At 36.0% G+C, this 21,978-nt stretch overlaps 2 protein-coding genes across 2 annotated transcripts; both read right to left on the reverse strand.

Annotated features, from left to right (window-relative positions):
- Positions 1-2,496: 2,496 nt before the first annotated feature.
- On the reverse strand, positions 2,497-4,421 carry LOC122586835 (cytochrome P450 76T24-like). Its single transcript, XM_043758831.1, has 3 exons — positions 3,946-4,421; positions 3,304-3,762; positions 2,497-3,206 (listed from the first exon to the last, which is right to left on the reverse strand). The coding sequence occupies exons 1-3, from the start codon at positions 4,393-4,395 to the stop codon at positions 2,598-2,600; spliced, it is 1,518 nt and encodes a 505-aa protein (XP_043614766.1). The 5' UTR covers positions 4,396-4,421; the 3' UTR covers positions 2,497-2,597.
- Positions 4,422-19,622: 15,201 nt separating this feature from the next.
- Positions 19,623-21,978, reverse strand: LOC122589077 (cytochrome P450 76T24-like). Its single transcript, XM_043761321.1, has 3 exons — positions 21,482-21,978; positions 20,501-20,947; positions 19,623-20,407 (listed from the first exon to the last, which is right to left on the reverse strand). The coding sequence occupies exons 1-3, from the start codon at positions 21,929-21,931 to the stop codon at positions 19,799-19,801; spliced, it is 1,506 nt and encodes a 501-aa protein (XP_043617256.1). The 5' UTR covers positions 21,932-21,978; the 3' UTR covers positions 19,623-19,798.

Raw genomic sequence — 21,978 nt, forward strand, 5'->3', positions numbered from 1 at the left:
ATGTATATATATTTTCGGTTGTTTGGTGTTCTTGGATATGAACATACCCGAAATTCTTCAAGACCCGAAAACTATCTAGATCCGAAAAGTGAAACAGAAATCTTGTTAATCCGAAAACTCTATATCCGAAATCCATGTTCTTGTTTAGATTTCATGTGTTTCCTTGTATTTCGGTTCATACATAACTAAATAAATCGAGATCTTTGAATCCGGAAATCTTCATATTGTTGATTTGGTTCTTGTTCTTATATCAATTGGTCCGAAAATGTATATAAAAACTGAAAAGTTTATTAATCCGGAAACATATAGTGATTTTTGGATGTATTTGATTAGATCTTGTATAATTTGAGTTGTTAATCATGTTTGTGACCTTGAAATCGAGTTGTAACTTCATCTTTGTGGCCGGATCTACTATTGTTCTTGATTTATGGTTCGGTCAAAGTCAGTCATACGGCCGGTCAACGCGGGTCAAACTTGGTCAAACCGGCCGGAAATGTTTTTAGTTTAAAATTGGATTTGGTTGGTATTTTGGTGTTAGGTCAAACTTTTGGTTCGGTCAAACTTGGTCAACGACGCTTATAGATAAGGATTAGGGTTTGGATATTATTTTGGTATTTTAGTCAAAATTAAAGTTTTAAATAAATAAAAATTTTATTTCAATTAATTGATCTATAATAAAAAGTAAATCTCAAAATTTTATAATTAAATTCCAATCTTCATAATTACGAAATTAGTATGGATATATATATAAAGATATATACATAAAGAATTATTAGACATAACTATATATATATATATATACAAAGAATAATTTGAAATCAAAAATTATTAGTTATAAGGAGGACTTTGAAAAAGCTATATAAATTACACATTCGTATAACGATAGTTAATGACTTATCAGACTTCATATACTTTATAACGACTATATATAAATGCAAAGAATAAAAGACGTTGTAAAGACGATGTACAAATTATATGACCTTCCAGACTTAACATATTTTATAATGACGTTCCATATAAATATATGTTAAGATATAAACATTACGAATGTGACATTATTGAAAGAATCTTTTCATGTGGACAATTTATAAGAACGAAAGGACTACTATATATATTATGACATTTGATAAAACATAATGGCATTTCCTAAGACACTAATATAGGACATGGACTTGTGCAATTAAGTAAGTACTTATTGGATGACTTGTGGACAATGTAGGACTTCTGGACAGATAGTGAGCTCATTTCAAGTGTATTTGACTGTTCGTGTTCTTGTTCGTTCATCTAGGATAATTGTGCTTGTGCTGCTTTCAGGTGAGTTTCGTAGCCCCTCTTTATACATGTTTTGGGGTGAAAAGTATACTTGTTCTTTTTAAACAGTTTTGTCGATTTCTGTTTATGTTCAGTATTGAGCCTGTGCGTATAGAGTTACTGATGCCATTGACGTGCTTCTGTCTTGTTGTATGTATGTGATTATGTGTTTGTTGTTGTGTTTAATGACGTGCTTAATTGACGTGCTTTTGTATGTATTGGAGACTTGAGACTTTGGACTAAGGCAGGTACCGTAAGGCCGGACTTTGAGACATTGAGACATTTGGACTTATTATGGCGTAACTCTGCTCGTTATATATTGAACTATTACTTGTTTAGACTTAAAAAAATCGACAAAATACTTATTTCTTTTACTAGACTTTTGACATAAAACCTACGAACTCACCAACCTTTGTGTTGACACATTTTAGTATACTTTTCAGTTGCTCAGGCTAATCAGGGATAAGGACTGTTATGCTAGGCTGGACTTCGGAGTTTAGTGCTCCTTTATTTATTGTTAGACTTTAAGGCTATATGCCTTGGATTATCTCTTTATGGATTGGATTGTAATAAACTATTTTAGCACTGTTATGACTTTGAACTCATGTTTTTGGGAATATATTTATTATATTCTATTTCATTTTAGCAGTATTTATGTAATTCCATGTCGTGCTGTACTTTTCATGACACCTCATGTTTCCGCCAACAGTGGGGTGTTACAGTTCTTGCAATTTATTTTCAGTTATTTACCTCATTGTTAATATCCATATCTGGGTCACATTCTTAACTGGTCACATTCCAGGTTAGAATTGTTTGTCAGTCGGGTTTACTTGACATTTATCTTAATTTGGGACTCATAAAGGTTATTTAATTTAGCTTATGTTATATCTCTAAAGGGTGAAATAGATTGACTTAAATGATTAAAACAAGCTTATTGACAGAAAACCTGGACCAAATCCACGGATCTAAACCCATCAAGTCCTAAACCTCATTGTGAATTTAGATTGGTATTACATATAACGATGTCTATTAATTTTATGCTTTCGATATTTTTTATTAACCTTTGATTTATATAGTTTGAAACTACTGATTCAATGGACGGTTCCAACTTTTTCATGAAAACACAATAAGAACGAATAAAAAAACCACTAGTAGACAATTAAACAGCTTGACAAGTCAACAGTATTAAGAAAATTAGTACTCGTATATTATAGTAGCATGTAATAAACTTCAATAAGATTGCAAACGTCGTAAATATCGTCACCGGCAAATACTTTATTGGAAAATTAAAGTTTAATTGGAACGGCCATTAACGGTACGTTTCTAGGACAAGTAAGCCCAAACTTCTCTTCCATATCCATATCTTCTACTCTCATATTTCCTTCAAGCTTCCAATCAAATTTTTGAATCAAAGAACCCAACATTAAATGTAACATCCTATGAGCAACATTCAATCCTGGACACATTCTCCTCCCGCTGCCAAATGGAATGAGCTCGAAATTTTGTCCTCTATAGTCTATCTCGACATCCAAAAACCTCTCTGGCATAAATATTTCAGGGCCTGACCAAATGTTTGGATCTCGTCCAATAGCCCAAACGTTACAAAGAATACGTGCATTTTTAGGCACAAAATAACCTCGAACTTCTACGTCATGTATGGCTTCGTGAGGGAGAAGAAAGGGAGTGGGAGGATATAGTCGGAGAGTTTCTTTTATTATTGCTTGTAAGTAAGGGAGTTGAGAGATATCCTTTTCTTGTACAAGTTTGCTGCTTCCTTGCATAAGTTTTGTAATCTCTAACCGAGCTCTCTCTGTCTTTTTCGGGTTACGTATAAGCTCTGTCATAGCCCATTCCAAAGTGGTTGATATTGTTTCGGTTCCAGCGACAAATAAATCCTGCAATAATGTATGAAATGAAATGATCATATTGTATAATTCAAACTTCTATAAATACGATTTTAGTCTGACTATATGTGACAATGTATTTACTTACCACCAATAAATGTCTTAGGTCATTTCGACTAAATTTAGATTCATCATTTAAGTCGATAAGATTGAGCAACATATCCAAAACATCTATTTTTGTTGATTTAACAGCTTCATTCGACGATGAACTTGAACGAGTTCTAGTTTCCAACCGTTGATCGATGATCTCATCAAAAATACCAAATAACTTATTAGCATAAACTTGTCCTAGCCGTGTTAACCCTTGTGGATCAAAGGGTTTAAGTATTGGAAAAAAGTCTACCAAGTTCGGCTTCCCACGAATTTCCATCACACCCCAAATCGCGTCCTTAAACTCTTGAGATTCCGTAGAAACGTATTGACATAAATCCTTAGAGAAGATCAAGTTGGATAAACTGTTGATAGATGTTGTAAAAGCAGCTGCACCTATGTTCACGGCCTTTTCATTTATACAACATTGACTAACATGATCTAGAAGTTCTTGCACCTACAACCAAATCAGATATATATATATTTATTCAGTAATTGGCTCAATTTGAACATTAATTATTATTACATTATTTAAAATTCAATTAATATCTAGTAAGATAACTTTGGTGTAATATTAAATTTAGCATATATATATAATCGTTTAAAAGAAAAAACAATTTCAAGCAAGGTTCATATGTACCTTTTCCATACGTATATGTTGGGTACCATCTAGACATTGTCTAGAAAACAAAAATTCTCTAGTTATTTTTCGCAGTCTTCTCCATTGTTCTCCAGCGGGCAGCCAAGCTATAGAGATTTTATGGTGGTCCATTAACCGGGCAGTGTCTGGGATGGATCGGTTAGAAAACAAGAGGTCATTTGTGTGAAATAACTCTTTAGCAACATCAGGTGATGAAACGACTATGGTTGTTTTACATCCAAGCTTAAGTGACATTAACGGACCATAACATTTGGAGAGTGCGGCAAGTGAACGATGAGGTTTGTTGCTTAGCTGGAACAGGTTCCCGATTACCGGAAAAGGGTAAGGACCCGGTGGAAGCCGAGAGTTACGACGGCCGGAGATAACGAAAACATAGATAGATATTATAAAGAGGGATAGTAACAATATGAAGCTGCTTGGATAATCCATAGAGGGAGTGTGTGGTTGTGGGTGGATGATTTATGTACATATATATATCCAAGTAATATTGTACTAACGTATTGTATGGTCTTGGTGTCGGTAGTTCGTCTATGTACAGTGGGTGTATGGCATCTCGATCCCTTGCTCTCTTAACATTGACGGGGAGGGAGTGGTTACCATTTTTCCCCACCACTAATCATTACAATTTTGTCACCTCATTTTACTCCATTCTTCCCCCATCTTCCCTAAATTATTGGCGACACTTTCCCCCATCTCTACCTCATCATTTCTTTTTCATTTATTTTTAATACTATTTAATTCCTTTTTCATTTATTTTTAATACTATATAAATTTAAAAACTATATAAAATAACAACATTAAACTTTCATTAAAAGGTAAAACAAATAACATTAAAATAGAAAAACACACATTCCCTACAAATTAAATAAAAAAAACCGAAAAAAAAAGTTACTGAAAAAAAAAACTAAAAGTTACCGTAAAAAAAAACAACTAAAAGTTACATTTCCATCCGTACTTTTTGGCGATTTCACGTTTCTCTTGAAGAATGAGTTCGAGTTGATACGGATCGGTGATGTGAGCATGAGAGTCGGTAAAAAACTTCAAATTCCTTTGTCGAGACTTCGATTTCGTGGCATCGATTTGTGTAGCCCAAAAATCTTTCGCCAATTGATCCTTTTCACACTTAAGCACCAAATAATCACGCTTTTCGTGCGTGTAGGCGCTAATATCATCGGCTACAATATCATGAGAGGAGGAAGTCGCGGTTTGCTTTTTTCTTGCTTGGAGGAAGAAACAAAGGGAGGAGATGGGTCTTCGTTCATGTCGGGAAGGATGTTCTCGTTGCTAGCCGAATCATACTCCGCCGACTTTCTTTTTGAAGAAGAACTAGCCACCTTATTTGTGATTCCCAAGGCCGCCAAAATATCGGCAAAACACTCTTGATCTTTCCATTTGTCATGAGTATTCACGACCTTCCATGCTTTCATATGACCAAAATTTTTTTTGGTTCGCTTCTTGTACAATCTCATCGCCTCATTTTGAATGTCCAAATCGTTGCACCCACTACCCTTGGCTCGTTTCTACGAAAGACATATAAAGACTATTACGTAAGTATATATATCTATATTTAATTAAGTATTACGTAAGTATATATAATAAGTATATACTAAAAACTATTACGTAAGTATATATAAAAAGTATATACCACTTGGATGTGAATACCGTTGTAGAGACCCATAGCCGCATTTATCGTTTTCCACTTTGGCAAAATACCATGGACGGTTCGTGTAGTGCCGCCCATTTGACTAGCATAATGCTCGAGAACCCGCTTCCAAAAACCTTCCGCTTTTTGCTCATTCCTAAATTTTTTACATTCCGAAATTTGGATCCAAACTTGAGCCAACGCAACCTCTTGTTCGTCATTCCAACTCTCACGTTTTTTCGGGCCTTCCTTTTTCTTTCCACGCGCGTCAACTTCTTGAACCTCCTCATCTTCATCTTCATCTTGGTCTTGATTAACATCTTGTATATATATAAAAGTAAACATATAAATAAAATGTGTATTTATATATATAAAAGTTAACATATAAATAAAATGTGTATATATATAAATAGAATGTATATATATAAATAGAATGTTTACCATTTGGTTCTTGAGTTTCGGGTATAATGTCCCCGAGAATGTCGTCTTGGTCGAGCCCCCATGGCGTGAAGTTTCTAGCATCCTTTGGTGGAGGTAGAGCCATATTAAACGCGTAATTAGGAGAAGCGGGTTGTGGGATGTAAGAAGAAGAAGAAGATTGAGAAAATTGTTGAAAAATATTGTGAGATTGAGAGTATGGTTGATTTTGAATAGGTTGAGAGTATTGTTGATTTTGAATAGGTTGAGAGTATTGTTGATTTTGTATAGGTTGAGAGTATGGTTGATTTGAGGGAGGTTGAGAATATTGTTGATTAATAATAAGTTGAGAAAAGTGTAGATTTGGAAGGGGTTGATTTTGAATAGGTTGATTTGGGAGAGGTTGAGGGTAATTAAACAAACGATTTCGATTGTTCTTAGGAAAGGGGGCTTTTTCTAGTTTTATTTGGATCCATTTTTTATAAAAGTGGTGAAGAAATAAGAAGAAGAAGAAGAAGAAAAGAAATGGTAGAATATTGTGTGTTTTGTGTTAAAAAATTGTATATATATAGTGAAAAAGGTAAAGGTTATTAAAAAAAATAAATTTTTTTTTTTAATACAACAGTCGTGAGACCCGTTAGTCCGTTAGTGGGGGGTCCCACGAGTTTGACCAACCAATCAGTCACCTTCTCTTTCCCCCCCTCTCTCCTCTTTCTTCTTCTTCCCCGTAGCGGCTTCCTTCCCCCAATTTCCTTCTCTCTCTCCTGCGGTTAAACACCGGCGGTGGTGTGCATGCCCGGCCCCGCGACCCCGCATCCTCTTCCCCACTTCCACTCCCTCCCCTCTGATAAGCTAAGAATTGGACATTCTTTAAATTTCTTTCTTTCATTACTTTAAATATTTTTTTTATCTAACGTAACTGTAATATTTTTAATTAAATTAAATTTTACAATGTCTACCTTTAAGTCTAAAATACTACATTACATTATTTGACATCAATAACTTTTTCATAGATAACATACATTATTCTTCGTCATCACCACTACTGGTTGCCACCACTGTCACCCATCGTTGGCACTATTACCACCGTTGCTCTGCATCACGCGAGCATCCATATAACATTTATTAACAGAAAAGAAATTCCATTTTTTTATAACGAGTAGAATGTCTAGCGCAGTGAGTGTCATGGGCTAAAAATCAAGTTCTTTAACTCTTGAGTTAAATGAATACATGTATAACACTTACTTTATAAAATTGTGGATTATTTCAAAAAATTTTAATTTTAAAACATAACTCCGTTAGATGAAATTCGAAAACGACATTTAAAATCCAAAATACAAATGCAAAATGGCACAATACATATGCATGTATACGTAAATGAGATAAGCAACGGGGTAACTAAAGCCAGTATATATCCTCTAGCTCCAGAACTAGCTACCCGCCACACGAACAAGTTACTTTATTCTTCAATCAATGCCTAATCTGAGGGCATAACTCATTTTGCACAAAACAAATGTCGTCTATTAAAGTTGGGTAAGGTAATTTGTTAATAAAAGGATTGTCGGTTAATTAAAAGTCTTTAATAAATCAACTCAGTCATACATAAAGGCACAATCACCAAATCAACGAAAACTACATATATAGGATCATCATTCCTAAAATAATGTGCCTAACAATCATCCAATATCGCCAATAGTTTTAAAATCGCATAAGCTACATAAATCTCACGAAAGTTCTACATAACTATTTAAGTTACACAAATCACGTGAAGGTGCAGGCCACATACTACTTAAGCTGCACAATCCACGCAAAGGTTATCTCATCAACGCAATAGACGTTGTGTGAAGGCGGCCACATCGTCTTATGGTGAACCTCACACCCGACTTGATGGGTAAACCTTTTAGTCTTTCGATAGGTATAAGCAAATCCATGAGTGAGCATATTAAAACCAGGGCTCACAATATTAGCGAATGTGTTAAGAAAGAGCAAGTAAAAGTCAAGCGTGTTAGTGGTGACAAACAACGAGTATATATTCTGACAAAGGCTCTTACAATATAAGAATTGCGGGAGTTACTTAGAGTTGAAGACCACCCTGATTGGAGTAGTAAATTAGGGGTTTATTGTTGGGCTCGTTGAAATAATTACCCACCGGAACATATGGGTGAAAGGCCAAACCTCTACAGACGGGTAATGCGTGGGTAACGTTAAAATATAATAACTGATTAGAGTGAAATATGGTCAACTTCGTAATTGTATTCGTTTAAGTGATTATAATGTGTTGTGTTTTAATTATGTAATAGGCTGAAAAGTCTAGTCAAATTCGAATCGCGTAGTCTATATATGTTGGCAAAGCATTATTTGGACTATATATGTTGTTGGGGGGGGGGGCATATGCTCGATATAGTCAAATTCTAATCGCGAAATCTATATATATATATATATTTATACTTCTATACTATCCTATAAAGCATTTTTCCCTTTTTGAAAATCTCAATTCATGATTTGAAGTACCTAAAATACCCCTCTTCTTTATTCACTAATTTAAACATCCTTAGCTAATATACACATAATACCCTTAAATCTCAACCACTCATTTTTTTCTCTTTCTTTCATAAATCATTTTATTCATTCAAAATATTTTATCTCAAAAACCGTATATCGAGAAATTATAAAAATTGTATGGGTGTTCTTAAAAGTTCATGCTCTTTCATGCTCTTAAAATACGTTATGTTAAGTTTTAAATCACGGTGTGTTTTTGATAGCGTTGTAAATCAGAAAATTGTTCAAACACACTGTGATATGAACTTAACACAATGTGTTTTCGAAAAACATATTAAAAACACATTGTGTTAAATTCAGAACACAATGTGTTTTGACAGTTTTCTAGTTTTCACGAAAAATTTAGTTTTCAAATGATCAAAACCCATACGTTTAGAAGTCGTTGTCCTTTCTTTTAAATTTATTTTGTGGTAAAAAGATACACTTAGTGTCTTAAGTTTAGGTACCGCTTTATGAGTTATTTCTCATATCACCATCACCAAGTTGGTTATGTAACAAAGAGTTTAATTTTTTATAGGTGTCATGTCTGAATTTTGTCTTAGACTAAGGTGACTAGGTAAATTACTAGAGCATGCCATGAGCATTGGCGGATCCGTAATATAATGAGTTCCCCATCGCCCCACTCTCAACCTTTTCTTTTAAGCGGAACTCTTTTATATTAGTACATTTTTTTTAACAGCAAAATGGGATTTCATTTCAAACTCTAGCAAGATGCTAGTAATATCGAGTACAAAGTTGAAATACAATTACAATAGTTTACATCAAAATGAAAAATTACACCATTTATGCCAATCTGTCACCACCTTTGTCTCCCTTTTGGATATCCATAAAAATGAAATAGATCTAACTTCTTAAAAAATGGCAACTGAAGAAAAAGTCTTGTGCTCATGCACCACCTTATTTCGTTTCCTCCATATGCACCAAATAGTGATTTGGAAGATGGCGTTGATAATTTTCTTCCTCGATTTATTTCCGGTTAAATAAGTATGAAAGCCATGTAAGTCACTAACCTGAAACGCAAAAACTGGGCTTAACTTACACCGCACGCCCACTTTACACCATACTTCCATAGCTATAGGGCAGCCCGTGAACAAATGATCGCTGGATTCATCAACTTATTGACAGAAAATGCAAAGTGTTGACGTTGGAACAACACCACATTTGCTAAGTTGAAGAAAAGTTGGAATACGATCAAGTCCGGCCCTCCAATTCATGACATTTACTTTCTTTGGTACCCAATTATTCCACCAAAGTTTTGATATGGTAGCACTACTTAAAGATTCATCAAGTTTCTTCCTCGCCTCAGCCACCACATATGAATTTGTCTCTATGACCAAATGAATTTCAACCCCATTCATAGTGAATCAGACTTCAATTTATAAACATTTTTCCATAGCCCCCCAATTCTGGATTTTATAGGAATAACCAACGAGGAAACTTGGTCCCCGTGTATTGATGCCACCACAGTTCGCCAGATTCGATTCAGTTCAAGCCTAAAACGTGACCACCATCTAGCAAGCATGGCCATATTCGCGGCTTTAAGGGAACTAATTCCTAACCCACCTTTCTCCTTCGGTTTCAACACATCTCGCCATGCAATCCAACTTATTTTTTTGCGTTCATCTTGTTCACCCCAAAAGAACCGCCTCTGAATTCGCTCAAGTTGATTAATGATTTTTTCTGGTGCCCGGAATAAAGAAAAGTAATATAAGGGGAGACTAGAAAAAACAGATTGAATTAGAGTTAGTCTCCCACCAATCGATAGTGATCTGCATTTCCATGAGGAGAGTCGTTTGTTGAAAACATCAATCATAGGTTGCCAATGGTTAGATCTGTTCATACTAACCCCAAGTGGAAAACCAAGATACTCCATTGGAAAAGAGCCTTTGTTAAAATGAAATTGATCAGTCACATGAGAGACCACTTCATTTTGAACCCCAACACCAATCAAAGAGGACTTGTTGACATTCATTTTAAGACCTAAGATGATGTTGAAATATCTCATTATCCTAATAATGTTTAATAAATTTGTGACAGACCATGAACCCATCAAAAGCACGTCATCGGCATATAATAAGTGACTGACTGTGGGCCCCCCATTTGGTAGACCAATACCAAGAATCAGACTTTTGTGGGACCGCTTCATTTAAGGAACAACTCAACGACTCCATAGCAATTGTAAACAACAAAGGAGATAAAGGATCCCCTTGTCGGAGACCTCTAGAGAAGACGAATTCTGAAGTAGGAGACCCGTTTATAAGAACTGAGGCTTGTGATGAAACTAGACAAGCTTTTATCCATTTGCACCATCTCGTGGGAAAACCCATCTGTTTCATTGTTTCAAGTAAATGTTGGAAATTCTGAATAAAATACTTGTCATCACTTTACTAATTACAATACAATGAAAATAAATAAGCAAAGTAAAATAACAAGAATATGATGTGAAACCGAATATGAGCAACAACTGGTTCTAATTCTGCAGAAGATAACAAAATAGTAACAATAACCGTAAAGGAACCGGGCTTGTGTTTGACACAATTCCCTTAAACAGATTCGTCGTCTGTTCCCAGGGTACACCGGCTCAAAGCAGAGTACTGCCGGACTTAAACACTTGCCTGAGAGATGAACGGAACACGGGGATGGGATGCTTGTTTCAGAGAATTGTAGTGAGTATTCTATGTGTGTGTTTTTGTCATATATCCCATATTTCTTTCATCCAAGATCATGATCGTTATTTATACACCAAAATGAAATTGTAGTTTCATAATGACCATAAAGATCATTAAACAACAATTGAACGTAAATGGTATAAATATTACGTTATGGAATGAAGCTAAGTAATGTCAATTCCAATTTTACTTTGTATTCATTTATGAATATACATAAATGATACGTTACGGAATGCAAATGAATTTCAATTCTAAATTTTGCACTAAACACACCACTTTGAGATTGACATCTCATTCACTTTTAACCCAATTTGGACATGTTTTAGTACATTGTATAGTCTTGGCCAGAGACTACACACCCACCAAAGGGTTCTCGATATATGTCACTCAATCATATATTTATCGATGTTCAAAGTTAGGAAAATACTCACTTTTTCCAACAATCCCCCACATGAATGGAGGTCGATCTCAGAAATAACAGTGTTCCATTCAAGTCTCAACAGTTGAATCTTGCATACTAAAGGTAGGTATTACCTTTTGAACCTTTGCTCATGAAACACACTTAGCCTACTGGCTCAGAGTAGACGGCGATGTCTTTGAACTCGTCTACTATTTGTGCAGGCGACAATACGCTTCACACAAAACTCTCCCTGACAAAGTCAAGTCCTCATAGTTATGTCCGTTATGGTCCTGGACATGCGCCTGGTTCTGCGAGAGCTGTTAAGTATTGTGCCCCCATCAATACCCTAAGAAGCGACCCCACTTCTCTCTCACATAGGTGATTCACCACGTAGGATACCCAAATCATTAAAAGCCATGGGCTTAACCTCATACCTTGTCACTTTTAGGAATGGACTAGGAAGATTATTATGCCCTATAATAAACTCCCTTGTAAAGGCGTGGGGTTTTATCAAATCCCCCCACAGTGACCTCGCCAGCTCACACAATTAGGTTTTCCTATTGAACTCAGATCTTGGAATCTCCAGTCAGCTGAGTTAGGTTTTCCTTCATATAAACTTAGCCTTTCATGGGCTTCAGTCCCATTCCCATTGACGACTTCTGAACTAACTCTCTGCTTAAGCCTTTTGTTAGCGGATCCGCGATATTATTCTTTGACTTCACATAATCAACAGTGATAATACCCATAGAGATTAGCTGTCGTACCGTATTATGTCTACGTCTTATATGTCTATTCTTACCATTATACATTGTGCTATGAGCTCTGCCAATTGCCGATTGGCTATCATAATGTATACATATGGCCGACACCGGCTTGGGCCATCTTGGTATATCCTCAATAAACTGACGTAGCCATTCTGCCTCTTCACCCGCTTTATCTAAAGCGATAAACTCTGATTCCATCGTGGATCTAGCAATAACCGTTTGCTTAGACGATTTCCACGATATGGCTGCCCCTCCAAGTGTAAATACATACCCACTTGTTGCTCTGGAATCATTCATGTCAGATATCCAATTTGCATCACAATGTCCTTCAATCACTACTGGATATCTGCCATAATGTAAGCCATAATCACGAGTGTACCTTAAATACCAAAGTAACCTGGTCATACAGTTCCAATGACTTGAACTTGGGTTACTTGTGTATCTACTTAGCTTGCTAACAGCATATGCCAAGTATGGTCTTGTACAGCTCATCAAATACATTAGGCTGCCAATAAATCTTGAGTACTGTAATTGTTCAACTGGCTCTCCTCTGTTCTTTGCAAGATGTTGACTTGTGTCAATAGGAGTCCTTGCTACATTAGAGTCATTTGCATTAAACTTCTCAAGAATTTTGTCCACATAGTGGGACTGACTTAAAACAAGTCCATCATGGGTTCGTGTTATTTAAACCCCTAAAATCACATCTGCTAAACCCATGTCTTTCATGTCAAACCTTGCTTTTAGGAGATCTTTTGTAGACTTTATCATTTTGTCATTACTTCCAGCAATGAGCATATCATCTACATATAGGCACAAGATTACATATCCATCTGGTGTGTCTTTCACATATACACACTTGTCACATTCATTGATCTTGAACCCAGACTCAAGCATGACATTATCAAAGTTTTCATGCCATTGTTTGGAAGCTTGTTTTAATCCATACAAAGACTTAACAAGTTTACACACTTTCTTTTCTTGCCCAGGAGCTATAAATCCCTTAGGTTGCTCCATGTAAATCTCTTCCTCAAGATTTCCATTCAAGAAAGCGGTTTTCATATCCATTTGGTGAACTTCCAAATTTCTAATGGCGGCAATGGCAAGTACCAACCTGATCGAGGTTATTCGAGTTACTGGCGAATATGTATCAAAATAATCAAAGTCCTTTCGCTGTTTGTAACCCTTGATCACCAATCTTGCCTTATATTTGTCAATGGAGCCATCTGACTTCAATTTCCTCTTGAAAATCCATCGATAACCTAGTGGATTGCATCCTGGAGGAAAATCCACTAGCTCCCAAGAATGGTTTTGTAAAATAGAATCTATTTCACTTTTGATGGCTTCTCTCCATTGAGGCCCTTCTGAGGAAGTTACCGCTTCACGGTAAGTTTGAGGTTCACTTTCCACCACATAAGTGTAGAAATCAAGACCGAAAGACTTTTCTGTCCTAGCTCTTTTGCTTCGTCTAGGCTCAATTTTTCTTCCTCAGGTTATTCCAATTCCTCTTGAACTGGCTCACTAGGTGTCTCATCTTGGACACTTTCATTGACTACCCTAGAAGAATTTCTAGATTCTTTTGCAACGCATGGAAAGATATTTTCAAAGAATGAGGCATTCCTTGATTCCATTATCGATCCTTTGTGTATATCTAGAATCTTGGATTCATGCACAAGGAAACGGTATGCACTACTCTGATCAACATATCCAATAAAAATGCAATCAACAGTTTTGAGTCCTATCTTTTGGGCCTTAGGTAGTGGCACAGCTACCTTGTCTAGGCACCCCCACACTTTTAGATATTCATAGGATGGTTTCCTCTTCCACCATAACTAGGGGTGGCAAACCTTACCCGTAATGGGAATTGTGGGTAAGTTTGGGTAACTTTTTCAATCAATTGGGTATATATGGACTTTCATCAGAAGCTAGAACGGGTAAGCGGGTATATTTAAAAATTATTGAAAACCAGTCGTGCGGGTCGAGCGGGTAACCACCTCACACCCATTTGGGTAAATTTGGACAACCATCAGAAATTGTCGCTGGCAGAAAGGGAGCGACGGAGATGCTTGCTGGCGGTGGGTGGGTGGGGATGGTGAGGCGGTTGAGATGCTTGCCAGCGGTGGTGGTGAATAAATAGTTCTCCGGCGAATGATTCAAGTTGGTGGTGGTGCAAATCTCCGACACTTTGACTAGGAATGAGGAAGATGGCAGTGGTGGGGAGTTGGGGACTGGATAGACAATTGCATCGGGAAATAAGAAAGGAAGACATATAAAGAAAGTTACAACTTCACTTTTAGCATTATTATTTATACTATTATATTATATATTATTGTTATTATTTTATTATTATATATAGCATATATTTATGGAATATGCAGTATTGCAGTCCTTAATTTACAAAAACACTGTTGTCACCTCTGTGACTTTTGTCATCAAATTGAAAAAAAATGGTCAGTTTTTATATAAGTAGGTGAACGTGAATCTCAAACGTACATGTATATTTTTTGATTTACAGTAAATATAAACGATGCATCAATTAAATTTTAGTGAAAAATAGCGGGTTGACCTGCACCCGACCCGCACCCAACCCGCTTGGATCCGCATTTTTGAAATACCCGTTTGGACCCGCACCCGTTTCAACCCGCACCCACTTTGACCCGTTACCCAAACCCGCCCGACCCGCCCGTTTTGCCAGGCCTAACCATAACTCATATGGGGTCACATCCTTTTTCTTGTGGGGTATCTTATTCAAAAGATAATTTGCTGATAGAATGGCATCCCCCCACATGTTCTGATTGACACCAGAACTCACCAACATGGCATTCACCATTTCTTTCAAGGATCGATTCTTTCGTTCAGCAATTCTATTTGATTGAGGTGAATAAGGTGCAGTGAACTCATGTCGTATTCCATTTTGTGAACAAAATTCAACAAAAGGTAAGACATATTCACCACCTCTATCACTTCGTACAACCTTTATTTTTCTTTCAAGTTGATTCTCAACTTCATTCTTGTAGGCAATAAAAGTCTCAATTGCCTCATCCTTACTTTTCAGTAAGTAAACATAACAATACTTCGTGTTATCATTGATAAACGTAATGAAGTACTTAAATCCATTTCTCGTTGGAATGGATTTTAGATCACACATCTGTGTATATCATATCAAGCGGTTCAGTAGCTCTTTGAACCAATTTAAATGGTGCCCTTGTTAATTTGGCTTCAACACAAGTTTCATATTTATGATTTGAGTCAATATGAAAATTTGGTATGCTATTCAATTTAATCAAATGACGAATGGAATTAAAATTGACATGACCAAGTCGACCATGCCACACATTAGAAGACTCAAGCAAGTAAGCAGAACTAGCACCATTCTTATTCATTCCATTGTTCACAACCATTACATTGAGTTTGAACATACCATTGAGGGAATAGCCCTTTCCAACATAATTACCATTCTTGGTCAACACGACCTTATCAGATTCAAACACAATTTTGAAACCAAACTTGTTCAACTGCCAACCAGACACAAGATTCTTACGAATCTCAGGAACATACAACACATTTTGCAAAGTGAGTTCCTTTCCAGATGTCATTTTCAGAACCACATTTCCTTTGCCTTTCACATCAGCAGTGGTAGAGTTTCCCATAAAGAGCTTTTCACCATTAGTAAGTTCCTTGAAGGTGTTGAAAAGATCCCTATCAGCACAAACATGGCGGGTGGCCCCAGTATCAACCCACCATTCCTTGGTATTTGATCCAACCAAGTTAATTTCAGAGATCATCATTGTGAGGTCAGAGATCATGGCAACAAGATTGTCCACATCTTCAGCCATATTAGCTTGACGACTCTCTTTCTTGGGCTGTTTGAATTCACTAGCCCGATGACCACAATTGTAGCAATTGCCTTGGAATTTCTTTTTCACAATTCCACTTTTAGGTCCAAGATTCTGACCTTTTCCTTTGCCTTTCTTCTCAACTCGTCTCTTGCCTTTGTTACCACGTGAAGATTGACCACTTTCAACAACATTAGCCTTTGTTGAGTTTGGGACATAGCTTTTGCTTTTGAGCAATTTTGTTTTCTTCTTCAATACGAAGACGAACAACGAGATCTTCAATGGTCATCTCCTTTCTCTTATGCTTGAGATAATTCTTGAAATCAATCCAACTTGGTGGAAGTTTCTCTATCATGCAAGCAACTTGGAATGTCTCACTCAGTGTCATTCCTTCATCATGAATTTCATGGAGCATAATATGCAAATCTTGAATTTGGCTCATGACAGTATTTGAATCAACCATTTTGAAATCCAAGAATTTAGCCACCACAAATTTCTTGGTGCCAGCATCCTCTGTTTTATACTTACGCTCTAATGACTCCCATAATTCTTTGGCAGACTTGATTTTGCAATAAACATTATAGAGCGTGTCCACCAAGCCATTCAGGACATAGTTGCGGCACAAAAATTCAGAATGATTCCAAGCTTGAATCACGCTCACAATTTGAGCATCCATCTCCCCTTCAGAGACTTGGGGAGCGGTTTCAGTCAGGAACCTCGCAAGGTTCAACGTTGTCAAATAAAAGAACATCTTTTGTTGCCAACGTTTGAAGTTTCCACCATCAAATTTTGGAGGTTTTTTCGGCCTGAGTTGCCACCGCAGTAGACAATTGTGGAACTAGGGGTGAGCAAAAACCGAACCGGAAAACCAAAAACCAAAAAAAACCGAAAACTGAATAAAATCCATTGGTTTGGTTTTTGTTTTTCAAAAACCGAACGGATCGGTTTGGGTTTCGGTTTCATATGCCAAAAAACCGATCAAAAACCGAACCGAACCGAACCCATTATATTTTAATTTATTTTATACTTATATCATATTACATTTATATTTATTACTTATAATTTGTAAATATGTTAATATATTTAAATTTTTTTTCTTTTTAGTGTACAAATCTATATAAATTATATGTTTTAGATGAAAATGTACAACAAAATCAATTCGTTTTATAAAAGTTATATCAATTTTAACACCTACAAAGTATAATTAGTTAATAAAAAACATATCTATATTTTAGTTTCTATATCATAGTTTTTTTTTGTTAACAATTAAGAATTAAATATATAACATCATAAACAAAAAAGTAAAAAAAAATCTTTTATAAAAAAAACCGAACAAAAACCGAAACCGATCCAAACCGAAAAACCGAAAAAACCGAATTGATCGGTTTGGAGATCGGTTTTAGCCAAAAACCGATCCAAACAGACCCATACTCACCCCTAGGTGGAACTACCATGGAGGTAACAGAGACAGCAGATGTTATAATCACAGACACATCAGGAGCTGCAGAGACACCAGAAGTAGGAACACTAGTAGAGGGAATAACATAAAACATGGGTTGAGATTCCATTTTGAAAGAACAACGGAACAAGTTAATAACAAAACGTGTTATTAAATAAATCTGTTAGAATTGACATTACTTAGCTTCATTCCATAACGTTATATTTATACCATTTACGTTCAATTGTTGTTTAATGATCTTTATGGTCATTATGAAACTACAATTTCATTTTGGTGTATAAATAATGATCATGATCTTGGATGAAAGAAATATGGGATATATGACAAAAATACACACATAGAATACTCACTACAATTCTCTGAAACAACATCCCATCCCCGTGTTCCGTTCATCTCTCAGGCAAGTGTTTAAGTCCGGCAGTACTCTGCTTTGAGCCGGTGTACCCTGGGAACAGACGACGAATCTGTTTAAGGAATTGTGTCAAACATAAGCCCGGTTCCTTTACGGTTATTGTTACTATTTTGTTATCTTCTGCAGGATTAGAACCAGTTGTTGCTCATATTCGGTTTCACATCATATTCTTGTTATTTTACTTTGCTTATTTATTTTCATTGTATTGTAATTAGTAAAGTGATGGCAAGTATTTATTCAGAATTTCCAACAAACTTAAACAGATTCGTCGTCTGTTCCCAGGGTACACCGGCTCAAAGCAGAGTACTGGCGGACTTAAACACTTGCCTGAGAAATGAACAGAACACGGGGATGGGATGTTGTTTCAGAGAATTGTAGTGAGTATTCTATGTGTGTGTTTTTGTCATATATCCCATATTTCTTTCATCCAAGATCATGATCGTTATTTATACACCAAAATGAAATTGTAGTTTCATAATGACCATAAAGATCATTAAACAACAATTGAATGTAAATGGTATAAATATTATGTTATGGAATGAAGCTAAGTAATGTCAATTCCAATTTTACTTTGTATTCATTTATGAATATACATAAATGATATGTTATGGAATGCAAATGAATTTCAATTTTAAATTTTGTACCAAACACACCACTTTGAGATTGACATCTCATTCGCTTTTAACCCAATTTGAACATGTTTTAGTACATTATATAGTCTTGGCCAGAGACTACACACCCACCAAAGATTTCTCGATATATGTCACTCGATCATATATTTATCGATGTCCAAAGTTAGGAAAATACTCACTTTTTCCAACAGTAAATAACTCCAACTAACACAATCAAACGCCTTTTCTATATCCAACTTGAGTAAAAAAGAAGGTTTTTTTACTGATTTAATCCAAGATAGAGTCTCAGAAACGATTAAAGGCCCATCCAAAATATGTCTCCCATGAATAAAAGCAGATTGGTTATCGGAGACCACTCTAGCCACAACTTTTTTCAATCGGTTTGCCAAAAGAAAGGTGGGTTAGGAATTGGTTTACTTTATAGACGCAACAACCAGCTAACTAGCCAACTCGTTAAACTGTTAATGTAACATTGTGACATTAATAAAATACAAAATTATATAAGTAATTATAAAAAAATTGAAATTTAAAAAGAAAAATCTTGGCCAACAGCTCAACAGTCATAAACCAAAGCCTAGTAGTCTCGAGTCTACACTCGATAGTAAGATAAAGTTATAGAAGACATTAACCGGAAAAAAAAAAAAAAAAAAAAAAAAAAAACACAAGAGAGAATCGAACCCAGCTATCTAAGTCCCGAGGGCAAGAAGCTTTGCCATTACAACGAATATCATTTTATTTATTTTTTAAGTTTGCTTTAAAAAAATAAAATACTAATCAATAATCTAATGATAAACACTGATCATACGAAAACTTTTTGAATAAGTCAGTAATATGAGCTATTCTTAATAAGATTATGTTAGGCAAGTTTCTGATTAAACAAGTGGAATATATAATATGAAAAGTGAAAACTATCAAAGTTTTATGGGAGCATCCATTAGTGCCAAGTGGTACATTTTTTTAGACATGTGAGCTCAATATTTTCTTCCATATTTCATATCTTCTACTTTTATATTTCCTCCTCAAGTTCCCAATCAAACTTCCTAAATCAAAGTGTGATGGGAACAACCAATAGCGGTACATTTCTTGGACATGTGAGCCCAAACTTTTCTTCCATATTCATATCTTCAACTCTCATATCTCCTTCAAGCTTCCAATCAAACTTCTGAATTAGGGAACCCAACATTATATGTAACATCCTATGAGCAACATTCAATCCCGGACACATTCTCCTCCCGCTACCAAATGGAATGAGCTCAAAATTTTGGCCTCTATAATCAATCTCGACTTCCAAAAACCTCTCCGGCATAAACGTTTCCGGGTTTGACCAAACGTTTGGATCTCGTCCAATCGCCCAAACATTACAAAGAATTTGTGCATTTTTAGGCACAACAAAGCCTCCAACTTCTACGTCATGTATGGCTTTGTGAGGGATAAGAAAGGGAGCGGGAGGATGTAGTCGGAGAGTTTCTTTAGTTATAGCTTGTAGGTAAGGGAGTTGAGAGATATCCATTTCTTGTATATGCTTCTTGTTGTTCTGCGTAAAATTTGTGATCTCTAACCGAGCTGTCTCCATTTTCATGGGGTTACGAATGAGCTCTGTCATAGCCCATTCCAATGTGGTTGATGTTGTATCACCTCCAGCAACAAACAAATCCTACAGTTTAATGTATAAAATGATCAATTTTTATAATTCAAAATTATATACACAAGTTTAGTCTGACTAATATGTGCATATATATTTACTTACCAACAATAGATGTCTCAAGTCATTTAGACTAAATTCGGATTCATCTTTCAAGTCGATGAGGTTGAGCAGCAGATCCAAAACATCCCTATTTGTGAATTTAACCACTTCAGACAAACTATCTCTAGTTTCCAACCGTTGTTCGATGATCTCATCAAAAATACCATATAATTTTTTAGCATAAACTTGTCCTTGCCGTGTTAAGCCTTGTGGATCCAAGGGTCCAAGTATTGGAAAAAAGTCTACCAAGTTCGGCTTTCCACCAATTTCCATCACACCCCAAATCGCGTCCTTAAAGTCTTCAGATTCCATAGAAACATATTGACATAAATCCTTCGAGAAGATCAAGTTGGATAAAATGTTAACGGCTGTGGTAAAGGCTGCTGCACCTATGTTAACACCCGTCTCATTTACACAACATTGACTAACATGGTCAAGAAGTTCCTCCACCTATAAGTGTATATATAATCAAATTGGATATTTATTCGTCATTAGTATCGGTATATCACAGATAATTAATTAAATGCTATATGTAACTACGGGCTTAAACCCCAGTGGCCAGGGTGTTTACACTTCCCACTATGTGGGCCCCGGTGGGTTTTCTCCTAAGGTTGTAGGTTTGAACATCGGCTGACACAATCCTTGGGTTTCCATCTAGGAACTTTCCACAAGGAGGAGGGCTAAGAGACCGCAGCTTATGCTCAGCATCTCGCAAGGTCCAACGACAGTTGGTTAAAATTGTCTCCAGCCACGTCTGAGTCAAAATACACCTTTCAAAAAAAATGCTATATGTGACGTAAATATTTTCATCCTACTTTCTTATCAATCTGTCACAAATCTCTTCTAAAAATTCCCACTAAATTAAAATAAAAAAAAAAAACGAAATAAATACATTCTATCCAAACTTTGTTGTCACTGCAATTGAAGTTAGCAAACAAATATTTTAGTGTCACACTTGTGTAGCAATTGGTTCATATTATGTACCTTTTCCGTACGTAGTTGTTGGGTCTTATCTAGACATTGTCCAGAAAACAAACATTCTCTAGTTATTTTCCGTAGTCTTCGCCATTTTTCTCCGGCGGGCAGCCAAGCTATAGAGATTTTGTGGTGGTCCATTAACCGGGCAGTGTTGGGGACAGATCGACTAGAAAACAAGAGGTCATTTGTGTGAAATAACTCTTTAGCGATATCAGGTGATGAAACGACTATGGTTGTTTTACTTCCAAGCTTAAGTGACATTAACGGACCATAACGTTTGGAAAGTGTGGCAAGTGAACGATGGGGTTTGTTGCTTAGCTGTAACAGGTTTCCAATGATCGGAAAAGGGTAAGGGCCCGGCGGAAGCCGAGAGTTGCGACGGCCGGAGGTCGTGTACACATAAATTATTGATATTACAAAGACACATAATAACAATATGAAACTTGGATAGTCCATTAAGTTGTATGTGGCTATGGATGCATGATTTTGCTTTACTCTACACA

This window comes from Erigeron canadensis, chromosome 2 (assembly GCF_010389155.1).
Source record: "Erigeron canadensis isolate Cc75 chromosome 2, C_canadensis_v1, whole genome shotgun sequence".
NCBI lineage: Eukaryota > Viridiplantae > Streptophyta > Magnoliopsida > Asterales > Asteraceae > Erigeron > Erigeron canadensis.